General features: G+C 46.0%; 1 protein-coding gene across 1 annotated transcript; it reads right to left on the reverse strand.

Annotated features, from left to right (window-relative positions):
• Positions 1 to 937: 937 nt before the first annotated feature.
• On the reverse strand, positions 938 to 17,241 carry LOC147963969 (uncharacterized). Its single transcript, XM_087529776.1, has 5 exons — positions 17,140 to 17,241; positions 7,539 to 7,684; positions 7,235 to 7,454; positions 6,985 to 7,151; positions 938 to 1,034 (listed from the first exon to the last, which is right to left on the reverse strand). The coding sequence occupies exons 1-5, from the start codon at positions 17,239 to 17,241 to the stop codon at positions 938 to 940; spliced, it is 732 nt and encodes a 243-aa protein (XP_087385902.1).
• Between the last annotated feature and the right edge of the window lie 9,007 nt (positions 17,242 to 26,248).

Consider the following 26,248-nt stretch of genomic DNA (forward strand, 5'->3'; position numbering starts at 1 on the left):
ACAAAGATTAGAACCCTCAAATCCAACCCTTATAACGGAATATTCCCCATGAACGACGTTGTCGTTGCGCGCGGGAGGTCGACGGGACGGCCGCCGGCGACAGGGGCGACTAGCAGCGGCGGTCGCGGGCGTTGACGCGGGAGTTGGGAGAATTTTTCCCTCCCGCGCGAGTATAACCGCCAAATGAGGGTTGGGGTAGGTTTTGCTCTCCAACCCTTACTTTTAAGGATTGGGAGAGGGTTTGAGGGTTGGACCTTTAAAAAAATTTGAGGGTTTAAGGGTTAAGTGGTTCTAGTCTACGGCTTTTTTTCAACGAAAACTGTAAAATAATCAGTTATTTTTAGGGGTTTGAGGGTTTGAGGACTCTACTAGTAATGCTCTAATGCTCTCTCTTTTTTTGGGTGGAGAAAACATGTACTTTAGCTGTAATTATGTACTCCACCCAAATACAACTAAATCAAATACAACTAAATGACTCAATCTATCAGTGGAGCTCCGGTATATGTAGTTGCTAACTTACGCATGGGAAAGCTACTTCATTTATAAGTCGATAATCCATGAAGCGTCGGTATTTATTTCACACAACAGCAAGATCACTGAGGCTAGTCGTAATGGTAGTATCATAGCTAGTATCATGCATGTCAACTAGACAATTTTGATGAGGTGTCATAACATTAAATAAAGAAAGAGAGGATGGAGTATCATATCATGATACCGTATCATGATAAATGTTATGCTACTTTGTGTCATGCATGGCAATAAATAGAGCACTACATGATACTAATATATGATACTATGCATTAGAAATGTAGTATCATACATTAGTATCATATGCGTGATACTAGTATATGATACTCCCCATTACAACCAGACTGATGGTGTTTGGCTTACTCAAACAATTGATGATTTCTGTCCTGGTGCGTGCACTTGTAACTTGTCACTCGAGCAGGTCAAGCTCACCTTTCAAGGTCCCACACACTTGCAACGGCTCCTGTGCGGCCTCCTGCACCTCTGTGTCCTTCTCGACCATGAGGCTGCACATCGTATGTGATCGGCATGTACAATGGTGGCATATGGATACATATGTCCCATGACAAAAAGTAATTTGAGACATCTACATTCATTTTTTCTTCTCAATGTAAGCTATCATCAGTGGGCCTCATTAAGAAATAGAAAATAAAGACTCTAGTATACATGCATCTCTACTTTCACTCCAACCTTTTCAGCTTTTTTCACCAGACCACACTTTTTCTCTTCAAGCACCCGCCTCCTGAAGAGGATCCCGCTTCTCTATCCGAACCTATTTTACGTCATATCCGATCCTACATGGCATACGAGGCATCACCTTGAGGCTATGCATTGTACATGCCCTGAAGTGTCAGGGCCATGCTATCTATGTTCTCGTTTATTGACCCCCTTCATTTTTTGTGCTACATGTTGATCTTAAATTTAACTAACAAAATGTTAATGTATGCCATAAAAATAATATAATAGGAAATTATGTTTAAATATGAATCCAAAGATATAATTTTGGTGGCATGCGTTAATTTTTTTTGTTAAATCTTTGGTCAAAATTTGACACACAACGCGAAGGAGACCAATAAATCAGGACGGAGGTAGTACTTTGTATGTATCTTCTAAATCTGAACCAGAGTTTAGCCAAAACCAAAAAACACCCTATATTATGATCATGAAGCAAAAGGTAACCAAAATGCACAATTTTTCAGTTAGTCCTATCCTCTCAATAAACAAACAGAGTGAGTCTTCTATGAAAGCACATACTTGAAGCATGAAGCACGTGAGAACCTATCTTCAGCGAGTGTGTTCTATAGCACAAATCATTAGTTGGATAATAAATGTTTACCTACCAGCCAATGCATGTGTTTTCACAATAGTTTACCTTTCTATTGTCATTTACGAAGTTTTTTTACATATGTATGAAGTAGTTTGAAGCTTATTGGTAGATAATATAAAATTATGATGTGATATGAAATATGAGGGGATGCAATAAACTAATTATTGACACACTATAAACATTATGCACACTAAGGAACATTATGTGTAATCTTTCTATAGTTATTCCTACATAAAAACCTTTAAAGAAATATTTTCATGATTGGCCTCATTTAAATGGTCTCCTCACATGGAACATAAATGCTGAAACAAATCATCAATAGAACTTCTGTTCATAAGCTATGAGAGTTTCAAATCTGGACTCAACTTAAAATGCATGGGTTGTATGAGGAAAGAGAGAACCAATGTCGGGTTAAAGGGTGGAGTAGGTGTGTTGGCTGGAACATAATGCATGAGAGAGGACGCAAAACAACACATGCCAAAATTTACACGAACTCTATCTTACGTGTAGGCCCTACCAACATCTGACGCAAAACAACTCATTGTCGTCCTTTTTAAATAATCATGTGCGACAATACACCACACACACCATAGGACCCAAAATAGAGCTTGTTTTTTTCACACAAGGCATACAATTTTTTTCTGCATTTAGTCACACATCCCTAGGAGACCCCTGGGAGGTAGTAGAAGGTGATAGTTGATAACCTACAAGTATAGGGGATTGCAACAGTTTTCGAGGGTAGAGTATTCAACCCAAATTTATTGATTTGACACAAGGGGAGCCAAAGAATATCTCAAGTATTAGCAGCTGAGTTGTCAATTCAACCACACCTGAAAACTTAATATCTGCAGCAAAGTATTTAGTAGCAAAGTAATATGATAGTAGTGGCAACGGTGGCAAAAGTAACGGTAGCAGTTTTGGTTTTATAGTAATTATAACAGTAGCAACAGAAAAGTAAATAAGCAAAGAACAATATCTGAAAAGCTCGTAGGCAATGGACCAGTGATGGATAATTATGTCGGATGTGATTCCTCATGCAATATGTATAACATAGGGCGACACAGAAATAGCTCCAATTCATCAATGTAATGTAGTCGTATATTCCAAATATAGTCATACGTGCTTATGGAAAAGAACTTGCATGACATCTTTTATCCTACCTTCCCATGGCAGTGGGGTCCTATTGGAAACTAAGGGATATTAAGCCTCCTTTTAATAGAGTACCGGACCAAAGCATTAACACTTAGTGAATACATGAACTCCTCAAACTACGGTCATCACCGGTAAGTATCCCGATTATTGTCACTTCGGGGTTAACAGATCATAACACATAATAGGTGACTATAGACTTGCAAGATAGGATCAAGAACTCACATATATTCATGAAAACATAATAGGTTCAAATCTGAAATCATGGCAGTCGGGCCCTAGTGACAAGCATTAAGCCTAGCAAAGTCATAGCAACATCAATCTCAGAACATAATGGATACTAGGGATCAAACCCTAATAACACTAACTCGATTACATGATAAATCTCATCCAACCCATCATCGTCCAGCAAGACTACGATGGAATTACTCACGCACTGCGGTGATCATTATGAAATTGGTGATGGAGGAATGTTGATGATGACGATGGCGACAGATTCCCCTCTCCGGAGCCCTGAACGGACTCCAGATCAGCCCTCCCGAGAGAGATTAGGGCTTGGCGGTGGTTCCGTATCGTAAAACGCGATGAATTCTTCTTCCTTATTTTTTTCTCCCTGAACGTGAATATATGGAGTTGGAGTTGAGGTCGGTGGAGCGTCAGGGGGGCCACGAGGCAGGGGGCGCGGCCCCCACCCTCATGGACAGGGTGTGGGCCCCCTGACGTGGATTCTTTCGCCAGTATTTTTTATATATTCCAAAAATATTCTCCGTTGATTTTCAGGTCATTCCAAGAATTTTTATTTCTGCACAAAAATAATACCATGGCAATTCTGCTGAAAACAGCGTCAGTCCGGGTTACACTACAGGAATCAGCTATTTTGCCGTCTGCCACGGCGGACGGCAAAGGCCTTTGCCGTCAGCCGCGGACGGCAAAAGGCTCCGGCAAAGTAGGCTACGGTAAACAGCTACTTTGCCGTCTGCTTCCTGGCGGCTGACGGCAAAGGCCCTTTGCCGTCTGCGGCGGACGGCAAAGAGAGCGGACGGCAATAATTGCGCTGTCAGTCCGTTAAGTGGCTAACGGCAGGCCTTTGCCATCCGCCGCTGACGGCAAAATTTCTAGTGTCTTTGCCGTCCGCCGTATGATGTCATCTACACGTCACTACATGGCAGGTTCTTTGCCGTCTGCCACTGATGGCAAAGTGCAGGTTCTTTGCCGTCTGCCACTGATGGCAAAGTCTTTGCCGTCTGCCACTGTAGGCAAACTGACCAAATGGGTCAGCTCCCAGGAAGCACAGCTGGATGCCACGTGTCTTCTTTGCCGTCCGCGGCAGACGGCAAAGAGCCCGTTGCCGTCGGTGGCAGACGGCAAAGAGCCTGCATATTGGCTCTTTTATCTATTTTTTATTAAATCCAACAATTTTCATCACAAATATATATGACATATATAGATATATTTCAAAAGGCCATTACAGAGCAAACATATAAGATATCCAACACATAACTTCATCATCCAACCATATATATTACATGCATAGTTCCATCATACATAACAAGTTCAACATAGAGGCATCCAACCATATATATTACAATAGTTTCATCCAACGATACATGCATAGTTCAACGATACAAAAGAAACAGAGAAAGGGATAAGGAGCACTCCATCTAAGCAAGCTTTCGTCAAGTGAATGAAATCTGCAAAATGAAAAATAAGAAAGTTAGAACAAGAAGAGTAGAACAAGAAGAAGACTAGAGCAAGAAGAGTAGAACAAGAAGAAGACTAGAACAAAAAGAGTATGTCATTTATGAGCTAACTTACGTGAAATGGATCATATATGAGCTAACTAAGTTGAAATGGGTCGTTTATGAGCTAGCTAAGGTGAAATGGATCATTTATGAGCTAACTTAGTTGAAATGGGTTGTTTATGAGCTAACTAAGGTCAAATGGATCATTTTTGAGGTAACTAAGGTGAAATGGATCGTTTTTTAGCTAACTTAGGTGAAATGGATCATTTATGAGCTAACTTAGTTGAAATGGATCGTTTTTGAGCTAACTTAGGTGAAATGGATCATTTATGAGCTAATTTAGTTGAAATGGATCTTTTTGAGCTAACTTAGGTGAAATGGATCATTTAAGAGCGAATTTAGGTGAAATGGATCTTTTTTAGCTAACTTGGTGAAATGGATCGTTTATGAGCTAAATTAGTTGAAATGGATAGTTTATGAGATAACCTATGTAAGATGGGTCATTTTGGAGTTAACCTAGGTGAAATGGGTCATTTTAAAGCTAACGTAGGTAAAATGGATCATTTAGGAGCTAATCTAGGTAAAATGGGTCATTTTTGAGCTAACTTGGATGAACTGGATCATTTATAAGCTAACCTTGGTAAAATGGGTCATTTTAGAGCTAACTTAGGTAAAATGGATCGTCTATGAGCTAACTAAGCTAATTATGCAATTTTTGACATAAGTAAGCTAAGTACAGATCGTTTTAGAGCTAACTTAGGTAAAATGGATGGTTTTGGAGGTCAGTAAGCTTATTAAGTCATTTTGGAGGAGAAGAAGCTAAGTCTAGGTCATTATGGTAAGCATTGGAGGAAATAAAGCTAAGTCTAGGTCTTTATGCATGTGTTAAGCAAAACACTAGATAAACTTACCAAGATCCAGGAGGTGTAGGAGCGGGGTGGCTCGTGTCGGTAGCTGGAGAAGGATCGTGCGATGCTTGTCTGGAGTGACGCTGCACCAAAGATCATTTCCAATGTCTTGTTAGCATGATGACACTCAAATGTTAAGACTAGCAAGTAATGTCCATTCAAATAAAACTCACCGTGGTCCCAGGAGCAATCACTGGCATCGGCGGAGCGGTCTGACCTGTCTTCTCGCACACAGACTGCACATTTGGTTTTGACGACTCAGTCATACTAGTTAGTAATGAGACAAACACTACATGAATGTTTTGGCTAATCTGCAGAAGAAACTTACCACAAGGAGCTCGTACATGGCCCTTGCCTGCATGTCATTCCGTGCCCTCTCCTCCTCCATCATCTTTGTCGTCCTCTCCTCCAACTCCCGCTGCCTCTCCGCCGCCTCCGCCAGAAGTTTCTCCGTTCTATCTCTCTCACTCTGTATAGCAGCCTGCAACACCACTCACATGACCATTTGTAATCATTGATGGAAGCGCACACAATGTAATGGAGAAAGATAATTGAGTACGTATCACTAACCTTGATGGCGAGTTGCACTGGCCGTTCACGAGGCCTTATCTCAGGAGCGGAGCTCGACTGGCGCGCCTTGATCTCCGGGAGAGTGCTAGGACAACGGATAAGTCCATCTCCAATGGCTATGGAGCCATGGGACCTCCCACCACCAGATATCATCACCAGCTCTGGATCAATGGGACCCTGGCTCGGGTTAAAGTTCTCCCCTTTCCTCGCCTTCCCCTCATCTCTATATCTCACGAGCTTGTTGTGGGAGGAGATGTTGGTGAAGTTGTTTGCATCATCGAGGTCAGACTGAGAAAAAGCCTTGACTTTCTTGAAAGAGGCAGTGTGGGCCATGGCATACAGGTCGTACACCTCTGGCACCTTATCCGCCTTATTGTAGCGTGCCTGAAAGAGAGAAACAATGAAAATTAGTAATTAAAGGGCTCAAGCTAGCATGATGAATGAATTGCATGAATCATTAAGCAAACCACATACCCAGTTGCGCCCGAACTGATATAAGTTGGAGCTGCCTTGATGGTGTGGCACACCTTCCATTTGGGCACATTTGTCCTTGGCCTCGTTGTGGAGGGCTAGCCATTGTTTTGAGCACCACTCATCGACCAACACCTCCCAACAATCCATCCGATCCGCACACCATCTCGGAGGCGCCTAAGTTAGCAAATAGAAACTTGAGCGCTACGGCTAAGAATTACTAAATGAAGGAACTTAAGTAGAGAAGGCCTTAAGAATTACCTTCATGTACTGCTCCTTAGTCAGGAACTTATCGCGGCACGCCGGCTTGGTCTTCTTGATACCACGCAAGGCGTAGTAGTCTCGAACAGCCTGCACCCGAGCCTCGTGCCGTAAGTTCTGGAGTAGGCGCTTGCAGACGTTCTCGATAACATGTGTCGCGTCCTCCTCGTATCCCTCCTCACACCTGTAGAATGTCTGCAATCAAATGAGACAATATTGATTAGTACAATTAATAACTAGCTAGTTGAAGATTTTTAAATGTGTAAAGGAGAAATTACCCAGAACTTTCTGATCACCATGTCTGCCCTCGTGTCGCACACGACACCGTCGATAATCTCATCCGGCGGGGCCGGGGCAGCCACGTAGTGCTCCCAGCTCAATCCAAGCTCTGGAAGCCGACCCTCACCAGGCAACGTGACAAACCCCAGGAAGTTTTGCCGGCAAAGAACTCCAAGGATGGAGTTGGGCCGGCGGACACTATGATGGTGGTCCCAACCCCTGCAGCATGACAAGGCCAACGCATTAGTTATTTGAAGAAACGTGAATGCAGAAGGTACAAAAATATTAAATGCACTTACGTACCTCTCCCCATCAGGGAAAATCAACCACCTCTGCTCGCGGGTCACCGGCACGGACGGGAGCCGTGTAGCACCACGCTGGTAGACGTTGCCCCCCTTCTCCCCCTCCTCATCAGTCGGCTCCCCGCCATCATCAGCATGGCCACTCGGCTCCCCGCCATGCTCAGGCTGACCCGACCAGGTACCCCATCCAGACGTGTGCTCCTCCGGGGTCTCGTGGGCCCAAGTCTCGTGGGCCGAAGGCCCGTCGACCCGAGGCTCGTGGGCCGAAGACTCGTGGACCGGAGGCTCGTGGACCGGAGTCCGTGCAGCCTCCTCCTCAGACGAGTCCACCCTAGCAGTCACGTGCTCGGGTGAAACAGCTGGGGCCGGTGGCGAGGAAGGCGCCGTAAGAATCACCCTACCTCCTCTCCCGCGACCACGTGCTCCACCTCCTCTCTTCTTCTTACCTCGTCCCCTGCTGGGCACCGCGGTCGACGAAGAAGGGCCCGGCGGTGTCGCCATACTATCCAGCAACGCTCGGCGGAGAGGTGCGTGTGGAATGGAAGACCTCGCACCATGCGCCGACGAAGAAGGGGCCTCGGCGCGCTCCCGACCAGCGCCCACCATCTTTCAACACCTGCCATGACAAAGAATAAACGAAATTAGTACAACATAAAAAAAGTACCGACATGAATAATAATATGTATATCACTTAAGTGTATCATCATCAAGTACAACATAAAAAAATTGAATACCTGACACTACTAATAATCTCGATCAGTATCATCAATAAATGCATAATCATCATCATCACTATAATCAATGATGGGCTCATAGGGTTCATTGGCATCAACATGTGCAAGGCTACCTTGACGTAATCGGTCAAGCATTGACAGGTCATCCGCAGCAGTAACCTCTTCTTGTTCCGGCTCTTCTTGTTCCTCCTCTGGGGTGATGTCGGATTCATTGTCGCTGTCTACTTCAATGTTTTGGGGTGAAGTATAGCGGTTCTTGAAACGCTTTTTGGAAAGACGTGTCTCTTGGAAGAATTCTCCTTCATATGTGTCTGGGTTAATGTGAGGTTCATAATCCTCTTCCTTTGGGGGAGAAAGTCTAGCACGTGGGGGCACTTCATAAACGACATCCCAACCTTTCAGATTTGGATTAGTTTGGCAGGCCCACGATAGATAGAATACTTGGGTCGCCTGTTGAGCCATAATATAGACATCAGGAACATCTAAATGAGTGCTTTGGTTGATTTCAACTAGCCCTATATGTTCATGAGTCCTTCTAGTCTCCTTCGGCTGAAACCAATAACATTTGAAGACTACGACATTCGGTGGGTTTTCACCATAGAACAGAAGTTCATAAATTGCTTCAACTCTCCCATAATACTCAGTACCTCCTTCGCCGATAGCAGATACACAACAATTTGTAGACTTTCGGTCGGCCATAGATAGCTCTTTGCCATAGGTACGAAAGCAATACCCGTTGATGTCGTACTTGTCAAATGAACGGACCTTATAGTCAAAACCATTAGCGACTTGTCTCAATTCGGCGTCCATAGACTCTGAATTAGCCTACAAGTTTAATATGAAAGGATTGTTGCATTATGCACAAATTAGCGAATGAAATGAAATTGTCTAATAGAAATTACCGTTTGTTTGAACCAAGAGATGAAACCGGGATAGCCACCTCCTTGCTTTGCGAGAAGCTCATACTCTTCGACGGAATCCTTTTGGATCTCCGCTCCATACAAGAATATGGCGACGTATCGACTGTATGACATATCCAGGAATAAGAGTAGTTCAAAGGAAATAGAAGTTGCGAAACAATGTACCGAGAACTTACTCGATGTACGGCCGCACTTCTATCAGGTTGTTGAAGATATACAACGAAATGGTCCGCCATTCTTCGTTATCCAAAGATACTGGATGTGAAACACTAGCTGGTGCGAGATTCCCTTTGAATAGGCTAAGGTTGGATCCACCCTTTTTAGGCTCGTCAGCATTGTACCGAGGCTTCGGATTATGCAAATGACGATTTTTGGCTTCGTAGTGCGCTGTTACGAAGTTTGCCGCCTCCTCTATGATGAATGCCTCAGCCATCGATGCTTCAATTCTACGTTTATTTTTACATTTTTCTCGAAGCGTCTTCTGCATCCTCTCAGTTGGGTAGCACCAACGATTTTGCACGGGCCCCCCCAATCTTGCCTCGGTCGGGAGATGCAAAATCAAATGCTGCATTGGATTAAAGAAGCCCGGTGGAAAGATCTTCTCTAACTTGCAGATCAACTCCGGCGCCAACTCTTCCATTTCTTCTAGCATGCCAGGCGATAGTTCTTTCGCACAAAGAACATGGAAGAAATAGCTGAGTTCTGCCAGTACTAGCCATTCATCCTCAGGGATGAAGCCACGCAACATCACCGGCATTACCCGCTCAATCCATATGTGCCAATCATGACTCTTGAGACCAAATATCTTCAGTTTATCAAGATTCGCTCCCCTCTTTAGATTCGCTGCATACCCATCGGGGAACATCAACTGTTGTTGCACCCACAAGAGAATTTCCCTCATAGCTGGCCTTCCAAGATTGAGCCATGCCTTTGGCTTCGTCCAGTTCTGCTTTCCTTTCGGTTCTTTCATGTTTTGTAACGGCCTATCACATAGCGCCTCCAGATCGACTCTAGCCTTAGTATTATCCTTTGACTTCCCATCTATGCCGAACAATGTACCAAAAAGTGCCTCGGCGATATTCTTCTCAGTGTGCATCACATCGATGTTGTGTGGGCAAAGGAGGTCTTTGAAGTAAGGCAGATCCCATAAGCATGTTTTGTGAGTCCACGCGTGCTTAGTATTATACCCCTTGAAGTACCCTGGACGTTGTGGATCTGGCTCGAGAGCGTTTAACTGATCCAGGGTCTGTTGGCCTGTCAATGCAGGTGGTGTAGAGTTTTTGACAACTCTACCCCTGATGAAGTTCTTCTTGTCTTTCATGAACTTATGGCGAGGATCCAGGAACTGTCTATGCATGTCGAAGCAAGAAAACTTGCGACCGGCCTGAAGCCAACGAAACTCAAGAGCTCCCTTGCATGTGGGGCACGGGAACCTTCCATGCACACACCAGCCAACGAATAGCGCATACGCCGGCAAGTCATGCGTCGAGTACATGTACCAGACACGCATTATGAAGTTCCGTTTGCTAAAGGCGTCGTATGTCTTGAAGCCATTATCCCAGGCTTCTTGCAATTCGTCCTTAAGCGGCTGCATGTACACATTCATATTTTTGCCCGGATAGTTGGGTCCTGGAATTATCAACATCAGGAAAATGTTCTTTCTTTGCATAATCTGTCCGGGGGGGAGATTGAGTGGAAAGACAAATACGGGCCAACAACTGTATTGGGCTGCCGTCATACCAAACACACTGAACCCATCCGTGCTGATGCCGACTCGAGGATGCATCGGATCTGCCGCTTTGTCAGCATGTAATTCATCAAATTTTTCCACGCAACACCATCCGATGTGTGTACCATCATCAGATTCCCATCTGCATCTAGTTCGGTTCTTTTGCCTGTTTTGTGCCATGTCATCTGTCTGGCCGTCTCTTCGACCATGAAAAGACGTTGAAGTCTTGGTACGGTTGGCATATACCGAAGAACACTAACGGGGATTTTGGTCTGTGTCTTCTCACCCATACCGTTGTCTACCACAATATACCTGGAAGACTTGCAAATGGGACAATAGTTCAAGTCCGCATAGTCAAGCCTAAATAAGGCACATCCTTTCTCACAGGCATGTATCTTCTCATAGGGCATCTTCAGTGCACGGAGGATTTTGTCCAACTGGTACAGGTTTGCAGGCATTACATGGCCTTTGGGTAGAAAGCGTCCAAATACTGTCATAATTGCGTCATAGCATTCTCTGCCCAAGTTGAACTGAGCCTTCAGAGCCATTACTTGTGAGATGGCATCCAACTGACAAAGCTCAGTGTGCTCGTGGAGCGGACGTTTCGAAGACTCCAACATTTCATTGAAGGCCTTTGCAGATTCCTCCATCTCCTCGTCCGAATCCCGAGCATCATCATAGCCTTGCACCATGTTTTCCATCCCGGTACCATGCTCGTCGGTGCGACGACGATCCACCTCAGCTCGGTCACGTTGGGCAGACTCACCATGAAATGTCCACACCGTATAATCGGGCGTAAACCACTCTTCTACAGGTGTTTGCCCATTTTAGCCTCTGTCTTCTTTTCCCAATTGCCGCACCGGAAACAGGGGCACCAGGTTTTCTTTTGGCCATTTGCAAATGCGGCTTGCACAAACCCCTTAGTTTTTGTGAACCATTCAGCGCTCCATTTGTTCTGACCAGTGTGACCGGTATACATCCAAGCACGGTCACTCATCTTGACTTTCAGAGCTACTGGACACACAACAATTATATATGTAATTCACCATGTATATATTCATCAGTTGATCTACTTTGTCAATTTTATTACGTCCATGCAACCTACACTCTAATAGGTAATGATAGGTCCTAATCCCACCAGTGTATGTGTAGATTGGGTTCATTTTCCCATGCTATGCTCCGGATCCGACGCAAAATTTCGGCAGCACCTCCCCGCTGTTCTCCTGATACACGTCTCTGCAATAAACAGAGAGGATGTGTACCCGGAGAACAACAGGGGAGGCACTGACAAAATATATGCGTCGGATCCGGAGCAAAGCATATGGGAAAACGAACCCAATCTACACATACTCGGGCTGTCCATGGATAGCGTTGGACAATTCGAAAGAATCAAGGTTATAAATATGCAAATGCATGCATATTTATAACTATGACGCTTTCGAACGGGAGACACATATTGGTTACGCATACTGATGATTCAAGACACATATATAGCTAGCTATCAAGTTTCATCGGAATAGATCAAATAATTAATGGGGGAGGAGGACTTGTCATTTGTGCTCACCCACGAACGAAGGGGCAGAGCTCGTCAAACGCACGGCGAGGTCGTCGAACACCAAACCTCGCAGCGATGAAACAACTGCACATTTAAAACTACACGATCAACACAATTATATATGATGTTTTTCATAACAAAATCGAAAAATATATGACCTAACTAATAATTCACAAATATATGACCCCGTCGGCCTCTGGAAGGCCAAAGAACACCTTTTCGGGAGGTGTCGGTGGTCGAGGTGTCCTGTCGGTGTCGGGGTGCCGTGTCGGGGTCGGGGTGCTGTTTCGGGGTCGGGGGGTCGGGGTGTCGTGTCGATGTCGGGGTAGTGCCGTGTCGGTGTCGGGGTGTTGTTTCGGGGTCGGGGTGTGGTGTCGGGGTCAGGGTGTCGGGTCAGGCTCGGGGTCGGGGTGTCGGGTCAGGCTCGGGGGGTCGGGGTGTCGGGGTCGGGGTCGGGGTGTCGGGTCAGGCTCGGGGGGTCGGGGTGTCGGGGTCGGGGTCGGGGTGTCGGGGTCGGGGTCGGGGTGTCGGGGCCGGGGTCTCGGGGTCGGGGTCTCGGGGTCGGAGTGTCGTGTCGGGGTGCCGGGTCGGGGTCTGGGTACCGTGTCGGGTCGGGTTTTTTTTCCTTTTCTTCTTCTTCCTCTTCTTCCTTTTCTTCCTTTTTTTCCTTCTTCTTCTTCTTCCTCCTCCTTTCCTTTTTCCTCTTCTTCTTCTCCTCCTCTCCTCTTTTTTCTTCTTCTTCTTCCTCTTCTTCTTTTTTCTTCTCCTCCTCCTCTTCTTCTTCTTCTCCTCTCCTCTTTTTCTCTTCTTCTTATTTCCTAAAACTAAACTAAACCTAAAACTAAAACTAAAAAAACATAAAAAGGAAAAAACTAAATCTAAACCTAAAACTAAACTAAAACTAAACCTATAAACCTAAAACTAAAACTAAATCTAAACTAAACATAAACCTAAAACTAAAAAAACAGAAAAAAGGAAAAAAAGGAAGCAGAGACTCACCTGGGTGGAGGAGGGGGGCGGTGTGGCCTGGGGCGGCGGAGGAGCGGGGCGGGGCGGCGGAGGAGGGGGGCGGGGCGGCCTGGGGCGGCGGCGCCGGGCCCGGCCGGGGCGGCGGGGCGCGGAGGTGCCGGGGCGCCGGGGCGTGGCGGCGCCCAGACGGCAGGGCGGCAGGGGCGACGGGGCGGGGGGGCGCCAGGGCGGCGGCGGGATGGTGGGGCGACGGGGCGGGGGGCGCTGGGGCGGCGGCGGGGTGGTGCGACGGGGCGGTGGCGAGAAGTGGGAGAGAAAGAGAGAGAGAGAGAGAGAGAGAGAGAGGGGGTGTGGGGCGCGGCCGTTAACATTACGTGGGGCCCTCCCTCTTTGCCGTCCGCCACCCTTTGCCGTCCGCCTTCTTGCTCTTTGCCGTCCGCTAGCGGACGGCAAAGAGGGGGGCCGTTAGGTTTTTTTTTTGCAGCTCGTCAGTGGGGCCCCTCCCTCTTTGCCGTCCGCTAGCCGACGGCAAAGAATCTTTGCCATCAGCCAGTTCTTTACCGTCTGCTTTTTGGAAGCTGATGGCAAAGAGCTTCTTTGCCGTCTGCTAGCGGACAGCAAAGAACTGGCAGATGGCAAAGTAGCTGATTCCAGTAGTGTTAGTTCCATTCAAATCATGCAAGTTAGCGTCCAAAACAAGGGCAAAAGTGTTTGGAAAAGTATATACGTTGGAGACGTATCAACTCCCCCAAGCTTAAACCTTTGCTTATCCTCAAGCAATTCAGTTGATAAACTGAAAATGATAAAGAAAAACTTTTACAAACTCTGTTTGCTCTTGCTATTGTTAATATGTAAAGCTAGCATTCAAGTTTTCAGCAAAGATTGTGAACTAACCATATTCACAATAACATTTAGGTCTCATGTTTACTCATATCAATGGCATAATCAACTCGCGAGTAATAATAATAAATCTCGGATGACAACACTTTCTCAAAACAAACATAATATGATATAACAAGATGGTATCTCGCTAGCCTTTTCTGAGACCGAAAAACTTAAATGCAGAGCACCCCTGAAGATTAAGGGCTGACTGGAAATTGTAATTCATGGTAAAAGAGATCCAGTCAAGTCATACTCAATGTAAACTAATAATAATACACGAAAATAACAGCCGCTCTCCAACTGGTGCTTTTTAATAAGAGGATGATGACTCAACATAAAAGTAAATAGATAGGCCCTTCGTAGAGGGAAGCAGGGATTTTAGAGGTGCCAGAGCTCGATTTTGAAATAGAGATGAATAATATTTTAAGCGGTATACTTTCATTGTCAACATAACAACCGAGAGATCTCGATATCTTCCATGCTACACACATTATAGACGGTTTTCAAGCAGAATGATAAAGTTTATACTCCCCCACCACCAACAAGCATCAATCGATGGCTTGCCCGAAACAACAGGTGCCTCCAACTAACAACAATCCTGGGAGAGTTTTGTTTGCAATTATTTTGATTTGATCTGAGCATGGGACGGGGCATCCCGGTGACCAGCCATTTTCTCGTGAGTGAGGAGCGGAGTCCACTTCTTTTGAGAATAACCCACCTAGCATGGAAGATACAGACAACCCTAATTGATACATGAGCTATTCGAGCATACAAAACATAATTTTTATTTGAAGGTTTAGAGTTTGGCACATATAAATTTACTTGAAACGGCAGGTAGATACCATATATAGGAAGGTATTGTGGACTCATATGGAATAACTTTTGGGGTTTATGGAGTTGGATGCACAAGCAGTATTCCCGCTTAGTACAAGTGAATGTGTAACGCCGGATAATTAAGCTACAGTAATCCTTGAGGTCAAGCTAATCATTTTGCCAAAACCGTGCTTAGTCACTTTGATCAATTTCTCATTTGAAACTCCATCTGTTTTCAAATTCAAATAATATGTGAAATTTAAAACATCTCAACCAATAAAACTAAAATGTCCAAATTATTGTATAACTCCCCCTGATCATTTTCATGTTGCAACCAACATCATTTGAATCACCAAATAATTCCTAGGAAATTAACAAGTGGTCCAACAACAAAGAAAATGACCTTTTCAAAATAAACCATTATTTACTTAACTCCAAACTGCCTCCAAACTTTGTGTGCTAGCTCTGAATAATACACAGTATTTATGTGTCACTTTTCATAAATAACAACATTCTTTTGGCAACTATTTAAAATATAAAACAGGTGAAGTAAATAAAATAGTATAAAAAACAAAGAAAAGAGAAGAACCTAATCTACTGAGCATTGAGGCCCATATAGCAAAATGGAAAGCCCAGCCCACATCCACCACTTGTCTCCCTCCTCTGGCTACAGAAGACAGGCAGGGGATCGTGGCGGCCATCCCATGGCGCCCCGGTCTCGTGTCGACCATCCAACGATGCCCTAAGGGCATCTCCAGCCGCGCCCCCAAGAAGGCCTCCCCAGGCGATTTTTTCGCGCCGGCGCCAAAAAAACGGCCCAGTCGCGCCCCCAAGAGCCCGATTTTCGTCGGTCTGGGCCAAAAACAGCGCCGGCGGACCCAGGCCGAACCCGGCGCGCTGGGGGGCGCCCGGGGGCGCCGGGGCGAACTGTTTTGGCACGAAACAGCCGCAGGCCCACCGCGTCAGCGACACGGCGCCTCGTCTTCCCCCAACGGCCTCGGTTCCCGCGGGGAATCAATGCCAAGGCTGCCGCCGGTCAGCCTTGTCATTGATTCCTCACGGGCGGCGCGTCATGGGATGGCGTGCCGACGCCTCCCCTCCCTCGCACGCGTACACACGGGTGCGGCGCGGCTATATAGCCGGTGGCCTGCACTCGCCTGTGCCCACACCAGCCCCGCCCCTCGCCGCCGCCCAGCTCCTCCCTCTCCCTACCTCTCCCGAGCGCCGCCGCCCAGCCCCTCCCTCTATCTCTCTACCTCTCCCGAGCCCGTCGCCATGGCGGAACGCTACCCCGGAGACGAGGCGGCGGCCAACGGCTTCGGCCGCCGTTCGCTCCGCGAACAGGAGTCCTGGCTCCTGTTCCAGGCGAACATCCCGGCGCCGCCGGACATGCGCGCCGGGCCGACGAGGTGGAGGCTCAGCGCCGGGGGAGTGCCCATTCCCCCGTTGCCCGACGCCGTGGTGAAGCCGACGTACTTCGCCGAGGAAGTCGAGGTCGTGCGCGCCTCCCTCACTGACGCCCAACTCTCCCTCCCCCAGTACGCCGCCGACAACCACGCGGCTTGGGCGGCGTATTTCAAGCGCCGCCAGCAGCAGCGCTTGGCGTCCATCAACGGCGCGCCGGTGGTTGGCGGCCGGCAGAACAGCGAGGGGCGCCACCTGTGGTGGGGCGTCCCCGGCCGCACACTCGAGAGCGTGCTGACGTACCTCGAGGGCGGCAACGACCCGCCGTTGGCGTACCCAGCAAGGGTGGCCGCCCCGGCGCAGCACCGACGCGCTGGGCCATGGGAGCCAAGGAGGTTCGGGTCCTCCTCCTCTTCTTCCTCCTCCCGATCTTCATCGCACTCCTCCGGCACTCCGGCCCTGCTCGGCGTCAAGGCCGAGCCCGCGGCGGAGACGCTGCTCGGCCGGCGCACCCGCAGCGCCGGCATCGTCACCAACGAGGGCGGCCGGCGTGCCTCCTCGTCGGCTCCTCCTCCGCGCTTCGTCAAGCCAAAGACGGAGCCGGGGCTCGTGCCGGTGAAGAAGGAGCAGGCCGCGCCGGTGACGACAAAGCTCGACGACGACGAAGTGGCCCTGGAATGGGCGCGCAGGAACTCCATAGCGATGGAGAAGGAGCGCCTGGAGAAGGCGAAGGAGCGCCAGCGCGCCGCCCTGCTTCGCTTCGCGGAACGTCGACGCGGCCGCGACGAAGGCGGAGTCGTCGTCATCTGCGACAGCGACGAGGACGATGCACCGCCACTAGTCCGCCATGGCGACGCCGGGCAGGGGACCAGTAGGGGCGCCCGCGTCAAGGAGGAGAAGGCCGACGACGACGATGGCGGCGACAGCGGCGACTTCAACCAGTTTTTCCTTTAGATTAGTTTATGTATATGTGCTATGTAATGAAAATCCGCGAACTTCGCCGAAATGTGCCGAAATTTATCGTGTTTGGCCGAATTTTATCGTGTTTAAGCCGAACTTCGCCGAACTTCTTTTATTTTAAAACGTGCCTGGGGGCGGCCCTGGGGCCGGCGGCTGGGGACCAACTCGCCCCCAGGCCCAATTTTTGCGCCGACTCACCCCCAGGCGGCGATTTTAGGCGCCCCCTGGGGGGCCAACGGCTGGAGATGCCTAACGTCCACAAGACCCCCTCCTCGACCCCCGAAATCCTAGCCTCTGAAATTTCCCCTCTCCCTCTCGCGCTTCTCCTCTGGACCTCGTGCCCGAGCCACCGTCTGCGCGTCATCGCCGTCCCTGCGGCCACTGGCATCCCCGGCGACTGGGAGGTCGTCCAGGGCTTCCTCGTTGACGACTCCATCACCCCCGTGCATTCGTTCGACCGGAGCTGCACTGTACGCTCGGGATCGAGCTGATTTTCCGCCACGACCGTCCTCTCTCGTCGTCGAGCTCGTCGCATCCGGTCGCCCCCGCGCCTCCAATCCACATCTACGAGCTTCGCGGTGAGCTCCACGGCCGATTCCACCCATTTCCCCCTTCGATCCGTGCCTCGTTACGTTGTTGTATGTCGTGTCCCGAGCTCCTGTGTATGTGTGCGCTCACCCCGGCCTCTGGCTGCGACCGGCTCCCCATGGTCGTGCTCGCGCGCCCTGGCCACTCCCTGCGCCCCGACGCGCGACCCCGTGCGCTCCCTGCCCTTGCGTACACGGCGCCCCGGCCGTGCCCAGCGGGCTCAAGCAGTGGCCGCGCGCTGCTCTACCTGCTGCTGCTCCCGCATACTGCTTGCTTGCCGCTGCTACTTCCTCCTGCTGCCGCTACGACTTAGCTGCTGCTCCTTGCGCTGCCCTGCTACTTGACTACTTTACACTGCTGCTACTTTGTACTGCTCTAGCTACTGCGTATTGCTGCTGCTACTGCTTCTTGGGCATGGCCGCCAAGGCCCTGTACTCGGCCGTGTGTGCGTAGGTGTGTGTATGAGCCGGATCTTGTTTAGTCTAGTTTAGGATTAAACTAGTGCTAAGTGAGTCTAGTAGTAGATGACATGTAGAGCCCCCATTTAAATAAGTTAGATTTATTTATTTGTTTAGGGATAGCCTATGACATGTGGGCCACACCTTCTCTATATGACCAGTCAATTTGAGTTAGTCAAACTCGTATTAAACAATTTTAGAAAATTGTATAAACTTCGAAAAATCATAACTAATTCATACTAACCCGAATGAAAATAATTTATATATGAAAAATGATTAGAAAAATAAGATGAATCCGAATACGCATTTCGTTCGTTCATCATGCGCCTCTAGCATAGCGAACACGCAATTTTTCCCCTCCAATTAATCTGTCCGAAAACGCGAAACCCCGGGGATATTTTCCCGGAGGTTTCCCCCTTCGCCGGTACCACCTCATACCGCGTTAGGGCACCCCTAGCACCGCGTATTGTCTTGTTATGCTTTGTGATACTTTGATTGCTCTATTATTTATTGTATTCCCCCTCCGTTACTTCTTTTCGGTAGACCCCGAGACTGCCGGCGCCCCCAGTTCGACTACGGTGTCGACGACCCCTCCTTCTTGCCAGAGCAACCAGGCAAGCCCCCCCCCCTTGATCACCAGATATCGCCTATTCTTCTCTATACTGCTTGCATTAGATTAGTGTAGCATGTTACTGCTTTCAGTTAATCATATACTGCTGCATAGCATGTCCTTGCTACTACTGTTGTTACCTTTACCTGCTATCCTACTGCTCAGTATAGGATGCTAGTGTTCCATCAGTGGCCCTACACTCTTGTCCGTCTGCCATGCTATACTACCGGGCCGTGATCACTTCGGGAGGTGATCACGGGCATATACTATATACTTTACACTATTACATTACCTGTGATACTGTTCGGAGATGGGGGCTGAAGGGGCAGGTGGTTCCACCCAGGTAGTGGTGGGCCTGGGTTCCCGACGGCCCCCGACTGTTACTTTGTGGCGGAGCGACAGGGCAGGTTGAGACCACCTAGGAGAGAGGTGGGCCTGGCCCTGGTCGGCGTTCGCGGATACTTAACATGCTTAACGAGATCTTGGTATTTGATCTGAGTCTGGCTACTGGCCTATACGCACTGACCATCTACGCGGGGACAGTTATGGGCACTCGACGTCGTGGTATCAGCCGAAACCTTCGTGACATCAGCGACTGAGCGGCGCGCGCCGGGTTGGACTGGAACGCCTACTCTTGTATAAAGGAGGCTAGGTCTGCTCACCGGCCGCGTACGCAACGTGCAAGTGTGCAATGGGCGATGGGCCTAGACCCCTGCGCCATAGGATTTAGACCGGCGTGCTGACCTCTCTGTTGTGCCTAGGTAGGGCTGCGACGTGTTGATCTTCCGAGGCTGGGCATGACCCAGAAAAGTGTGTCCGACCAAATGGGATCGAGCGTGTTGGGTTATGTGGTGCACCCCTGCAGGGAAGTTAATCTATTCGAATAGCCGTGATCTTCGGTAACAGGACGACTTGGAGTTGTACCTTGACCTTATGACAACTAGAACCGGATACTTAATAAAACACACCCTTCCAAGTGCCAAATACAACCGGTGGTCGCTCTCTCACAGGGCGACGAGGGGAGGATCATCGGTTAGGATTATGCTACACGATGCTACTTGGTGAACTTACCATCTACTCTCTTCTCCTGCTGTAAGATGGAGGTTACCAGAAGCGTAGTCTTCGATAGTACTAGCTATCCCCCTCTTATTCCGGCATTCTGCAGTCCAGTCCACATATGATAGCCTTTTCCATTTGATACCAATGCATACATATGTAGTGTAGCTCCTTGCTTGCGAGTATTTTGGATGAGTACTCACGGTTGCTTTACTCCCTCTTTTCCCCCTTTCTATGCTCGATTGCTGCGACCAAACGTTGGAGTCCAGGAGCCAGACGCCACCGTTGATGAAGACTACTACTACTCGGGAGGTGCCTACTACTACGTGAAGCCCGCTGACGACGACCAGGAGTAGTTTAGGAGGATCCCAGGCAGGAGGCCTGCGCCTCTTTCGATCTGTATCCCAGTTTGTGCTAGCCTTCTTAAGGCAAACTTGTTTAACTTATGTCTGTACTCAGATATTGTTGCTTCCGCTGACTCGTCTATGATCGAGCTCTTGTATTCGAGCCCTCGAGGCCCCTGGCTTGTAATATGATGCTTGTATGACTTATTTTATTTGTAGAGTTGTGTTGTGATATCTTCCCGTGAGTCCCTGATCTTGATCGTACACGTTTGCGTGTATGATTAGTGTACGATTGAATCGGGGGCGTCACAGAATGCTATTAAGAGACTGGGAAGCGACCAGCTAGAGAGCGACAACAGTCATGAACATGCATTAAAATTAATCAACACTGAATGCAAGCATGAGTAGGATATAATTCACCATGAACATAAATATTGTGGAGGCTATGATGATTTTGTTTCAACTACGTGCATGAACATGCGCCAAGTTAAGCCACTCGAATCGTTCAAAGGAGGATACCACCCTATCATACCACATCACAACCATTTTAATAGCATGTTGGCACGCAAGGTAAACCATTATAAACTCCTAGCAAATTAAGCATGGCATAAGCAACTATAATATCTAATTATCATTGCAAACATGTTTCATTCATAATAGGTTGAATCAGGAACGATGAACTAATCATATTTACAAAAACAAGAGAGGTCAAGTTCATACCAGCTTTTCTCATCTCAACCAGTTCATCATATATCGTCATTATTGTCTTTCACTTGCACGACCGAATAATGTGGATAATAATAATAGCGCACGTGCACTGGACTAAGGTGGAATCTGCAAGCATTCAATACAAGGGAGAAGACAAGGTAATATGGGCTCTTTGTTAGATCGACAATAATGCATATGAGAGCCACTCAACATTTTTATCGTGGTCTTCTCCTCTCGATCCCAAGGAAAAGAAAGGAAATAAAACTATTTACACGGGAAAACTCCCAACAAGCAAAAAAAAGAACAAGAAATCTTTTTGGGTTTTCTTTTTAATTACTACTACTACAGGCATGGAAAGTAAACTAGCTAAAATCTACAACTAATTTTTTTGGTTTTTCTTAAGGTTTTTCAAACACACAAGAAGAAAGCTTAAAAAGAAAATAAACTAGCATGGATTATACAATGAAAAAGTATGAGCACCGACAACTGTCATGAGTGTGTGAACATGAATGTAATGTCGGTGAGAAATACGTACTCCCCCAAGCTTAGGCTTTTGGTCTAAGTTGGTCTATGCCCATGGATCAAAACTGCCCTCTCCGGTGTACTGAGGAGGGTCTTCGGGGTGCCACTGGTTGGCGATCTCCTCCGGATCCCACTGATAAACAGACTGACGGTGAGGATCAGATAGTGGCTCCGGCTCTAGAGCTGATGTCAGGCTCTGGTATGCCTGAACGGCCTCCGGCAAAACAAGGTACGTGCCTGGAAATATGTTGAACAAAGAAGGAGCAGGCAAGGTAATAGTCTCAAAATGATTCTTACCAAACATCAGTCTATAGTTGAGCATCTTCTTCTTATTCTTAATAATAAAATCATGTGCTACCATGCTTTTATAATCTAGAAAAATATGAGGCAGTAACTTTTCCTCTTTCTCACAATGCCTAATAGGTATGTTAAAGTGTGCAGCAAGGTGCGAGGCGAAGATGCCTCCTAAGACGGGACCCTTTGTACGGTTCAGATTTAACCGTTTAGCAACAATAGCGCCTAAACTGAAGGTGGTATCACGAAACAAAGCATGGCGCAAAATAACAATACCAGGGGCACTAAGATTTCCACAGTTCTCGCGACCACTTAAGCATATAGTAGCAAATATTGCAAAGTAACGTAGAACAGGAAAATGTATGCTAGTGATTCTTACATCAGAAACTTTCCTCGTTTCCCCTACAGCAATTATATCAATAAATCCCTCCACATCATTATAATGTGGTTCCTCTATGCTGCCCTCAAAGGGTATCCTACAAACCCGACAAAAATCATAAAGTGACATCTCCTTATGCTCATCATATAAATAAAATTCCACCGAAGGTGGTGATCTCCTGACATGGAAATGAAAATTTTGCACAAAATATTGGTGAGTAAGAGACACTATTCGCGCTGGTCGTGGAGGAAGTCGGTGAGGCCTCCGTAGCACGAGGGAGATTATACTTGGGCTTCTTATTTTCTTCACTTTGCTTATCCTTAGAGCTTCGGCTCGATGAGCCCCTCAAAAATCTCTTCATCTTTTTCTGAAAATTTCTGAAATTTTTAGTAACTTAAAATAAAAGTGAACCAAACTCAACAAAATTGATAGCAACTACTCCTACAAGTGTCTAGAGGCTATATCATGCATTAAAACTACTTTTGACCACATAAATTTAACATGCAAGCTCAAGAATAGGGTCACCTAAGCAGAATTTTTTTACAATAAATAAAGCACTAGAACAAAAACTAATTGAACCATTGGAGGAGTCACATACCGAAGAACAATCCCCCAAAGCAGTTTTGTGAATGGAGCTTTGAGCAAGGAGATCGAAAATGGCAGCAAGATGAGCTAGAACACGGGTTTGAGCTGGTGGATGATTTTTTTTGAGGAAGACAAAGTGTGTGGGTGCAAGAATAAGTGGAGGGGACCCACGTGGGGTCCACGAGGCAGGGGCGCGCCCTCCACCCTCGTGGGCACATGGTGAGGCCCCTTGGTGTGTTCTCAATGCCAATAATTCTTAAATATTCCGAAAAAAAATCATATTTCATTTTCAGGGCATTTGGAGAACTTTTATTTTTGGGGTATTTTTTATTACAAGGATAATTCAGAAAACAGGCATAAAATACTATTTTTGCTTTATTTAATATAAATAACAGAAAGTAAAAAGAGGGTACAGAAAGTTGTGCTTTCTAACTTCATGCATCTCATGCTCATCAAAAGGAATCCACTAACAAGGTTGATCAAGTCTTGTTAACAAACTCATTCCGAATCGCATGAAACCAGAGAAATTTCGAATACACTAGGTTACCTCAACTGGGATATGCACATCCCCAGCAATAAGAGTATCATAATTCTTCTTGACAGTATGAAGAGAAAATTCAAAACTTCCAATAATAATCGTTGAAATTTTTTCAATAGAATTGATACTATGGACTTGAGGTTGTTTTCTCGAAAAGTGTACCGTATGCTCATTACCATTAACATGAAAAGTGACATTGCCTTTGTTGCAATCAATAACAGCCCCTGCAGTATTCAAAAAGGGTCTACCAAGGATAATCGACATACTATCGTCCTCGGGAATATCAAGAATAACAAAGTCTGTTAAAATAGTAACGTTTGCAACCACAATAGGCACATCCTCACAAATACCGACAGGTATAGCAGTTGATTTATCAGTCATTTGCAAAGATATTTCAGTAGGTGTCAACTTATTCAAATCAAGTCTACGATATAAAGAGAGAGGCATAACACTAACACCGACTCCAAGATCACATAAAGCAGTTTTAACATAGTTTCTTTTAATGGAGCATGGTATAGTTGGTACTCCTGGATCTCCAAGTTTCTTTGGTATTCCACCCTTAAAAGTGTAATTAGCAAGCATGGTGGAAATTTCAGCTTCCGATATCTTTTTTTTATTAGTAACAATATCTTTCATGTACTTAGCATAAGGATTCATTTTAAGCATATCAGTCAAACGCATACGCAAAAAGATAGGTCTAATCATTTCAGCAAAGCGCTCAAAATCCTCATCATCCTTTTTCTTGAATGGTTTAAGAGGAAAAGGCATGGGTTTCTGAACCCATGGTTCTCTTTCTTTACCGTGCTTCCTAGCAACAAAGTGTCTCTTATCATAACGTTGATTCTTTGATTGTGGGCTATCAAGATCAACAACAGGTTCAATCTCTACATCATTGTTATTGCTAGGTTGAGCATCAACATGAACATCATCATTAACATTATCACTAGGTTCATGTTCATTACCAGATTGTGTTTCAGCATCAGAAATAGAAATATCATTGGGATTCTCAGGTGTGTCAACAACAGGTTCACTAGGAGCATGCAAAGTCCTATCATTTTTCTTTTTCTTATTCCTAAAAGAATTAGGTGCATCAACATTAAATCTCTGAGAATCTTGCTCAATTCTCTTAGGATGGCCCTCAGGATACAAAGGTTCCTGAGTCATTTTACCCCCTCTAGTCATAACTCTAACATCATTATCATTTTCCTTATTATTTAATTCATTGAGCAAATCATTCTGAGCTTTAAGTACTTGTTCTACTTGAGTGATAACCATAGAGGCATGTTTACTAATAAGTTTAACTTCATCTTTAACTCTAGACATATAATCACTCAAGTGTTCAAGCATATCAGCATTGCGTTTCAATTGTCTACCAACATAAGCATTGAAGTTTTCTTGTTTAACAATAAAATTATCAAACTCATCTAAGCATTGGCTAGCAGAATTATAACGAGGAATATCACCTTTATCAAATCTATAGAGAGAATTTACCTTTACTACCTGTGTCGGGTTATCAAGACCATAAATTTCTTCAATAGGTGGTAAATTCTTAACATCTTCAGCTTTAATACCTTTTTCTTTCATAGATTTCTTTTCCTCTTGCATATCTTCAGGACTGAGAAATAAAATATCACTTTTCTTCGGAGTTGGCTTAGGAGTTGGTTCAGGAAGTGTCCAATCATTGTCATTACTCAACATATTATTCAATAGCAATTCAGCTTGATCAACAGTTCTTTTCCTAAAAACACAACCAACACAACTATCCAGGTAGTCTCTGAAAGCATCGGTTAGTCCATTATAAAAGATATCAAGTATTTCATTTTTCTTGAGAGGATGATTAGACAAAGCATTAAGTAATTGGAGAAGCCTCCCCCAAGCTTGTGGGAGACTCTCTTCTTCAATTTGCAAAAAATATATATTTCCCTTAAGGTAGCTTGTTTCTTATGAGCGGGGAAACATTTAGCAGAGAAGTAATAAATCATATCCTGGGGACTACGCACACAACCAGGATCAAGAGAATTAAACCATGTTTTAGCATCACCCTTTAATGAGAACGGAAACAGCTTAAGGATAAAGTAATAGCGAGTTTTCTCATCATGAGTGAATAGGGTGGCTATATCATTTAATTTAGTAAAATGTGCCACAACAGTTTCACATTCATAGCCATAAAAAGGATCAGATTCAACCAAAGTAATTAACTCAGGATCGACAAAGAAATCATAATCCTTGTTGGAAATAAAGATAGTTGAAGTAGCAAAAGCAGGGTCATATTTCATTCTAGCATTCAAAGTTTTTTAAAGCTTAGCTAATAATTTCTTAAGATCATATTATTAGCTAAGCTTGCAATTACTTTATCCTTAAGAAATTATTAGCTAAGCTAAGAAGTCTCTAGCAGTTTCTTCATCCATAACATAACCCTCAGGCACAACAGACAATTCATATCTAGGGGGAGAATCTTCATCGTCACTTTCATCAATATTATCAGTTTCAATAATTTCATTCTCTCTAACCCTAGCAAGTTGTTCATCAAGAAATTCACCTAGTGGCACAGTATGATCAAGCATAGAAATAGTTTCATCATAAGTATCATGCAAAGCAGAAGTGGCATCATCAATAAAATGCGACATATCAGAATGAATAACAGGAATAGGTGTCGCAAGTTT

This window comes from Triticum urartu, chromosome 6A, assembly GCF_056163025.1.
Source record: "Triticum urartu cultivar PI428250 chromosome 6A, HENAU_Tu73, whole genome shotgun sequence".
Classification (NCBI taxonomy): domain Eukaryota; kingdom Viridiplantae; phylum Streptophyta; class Magnoliopsida; order Poales; family Poaceae; genus Triticum; species Triticum urartu.

Bases quoted from the DNA above. Each gene is read 5' to 3' on its own strand.
- LOC147963969 (XM_087529776.1), bottom strand. From the start codon at position 17,241: ATGGAGTTCCTGCGCGCCCATTCCAGGGCCACTTCGTCGTCGTCGAGC. The intron at 7,455-7,538 runs GTACGTAAGTGC...GTCATGCTGCAG, and splicing joins ATTTTCCCTGATGGGGAGAG to GGGTTGGGACCACCATCATA. The intron at 1,035-6,984 runs GTTCCTGACTAA...TACGATGTGCAG, and splicing joins AAGCCGGCGTGCCGCGATAA to CCTCATGGTCGAGAAGGACA.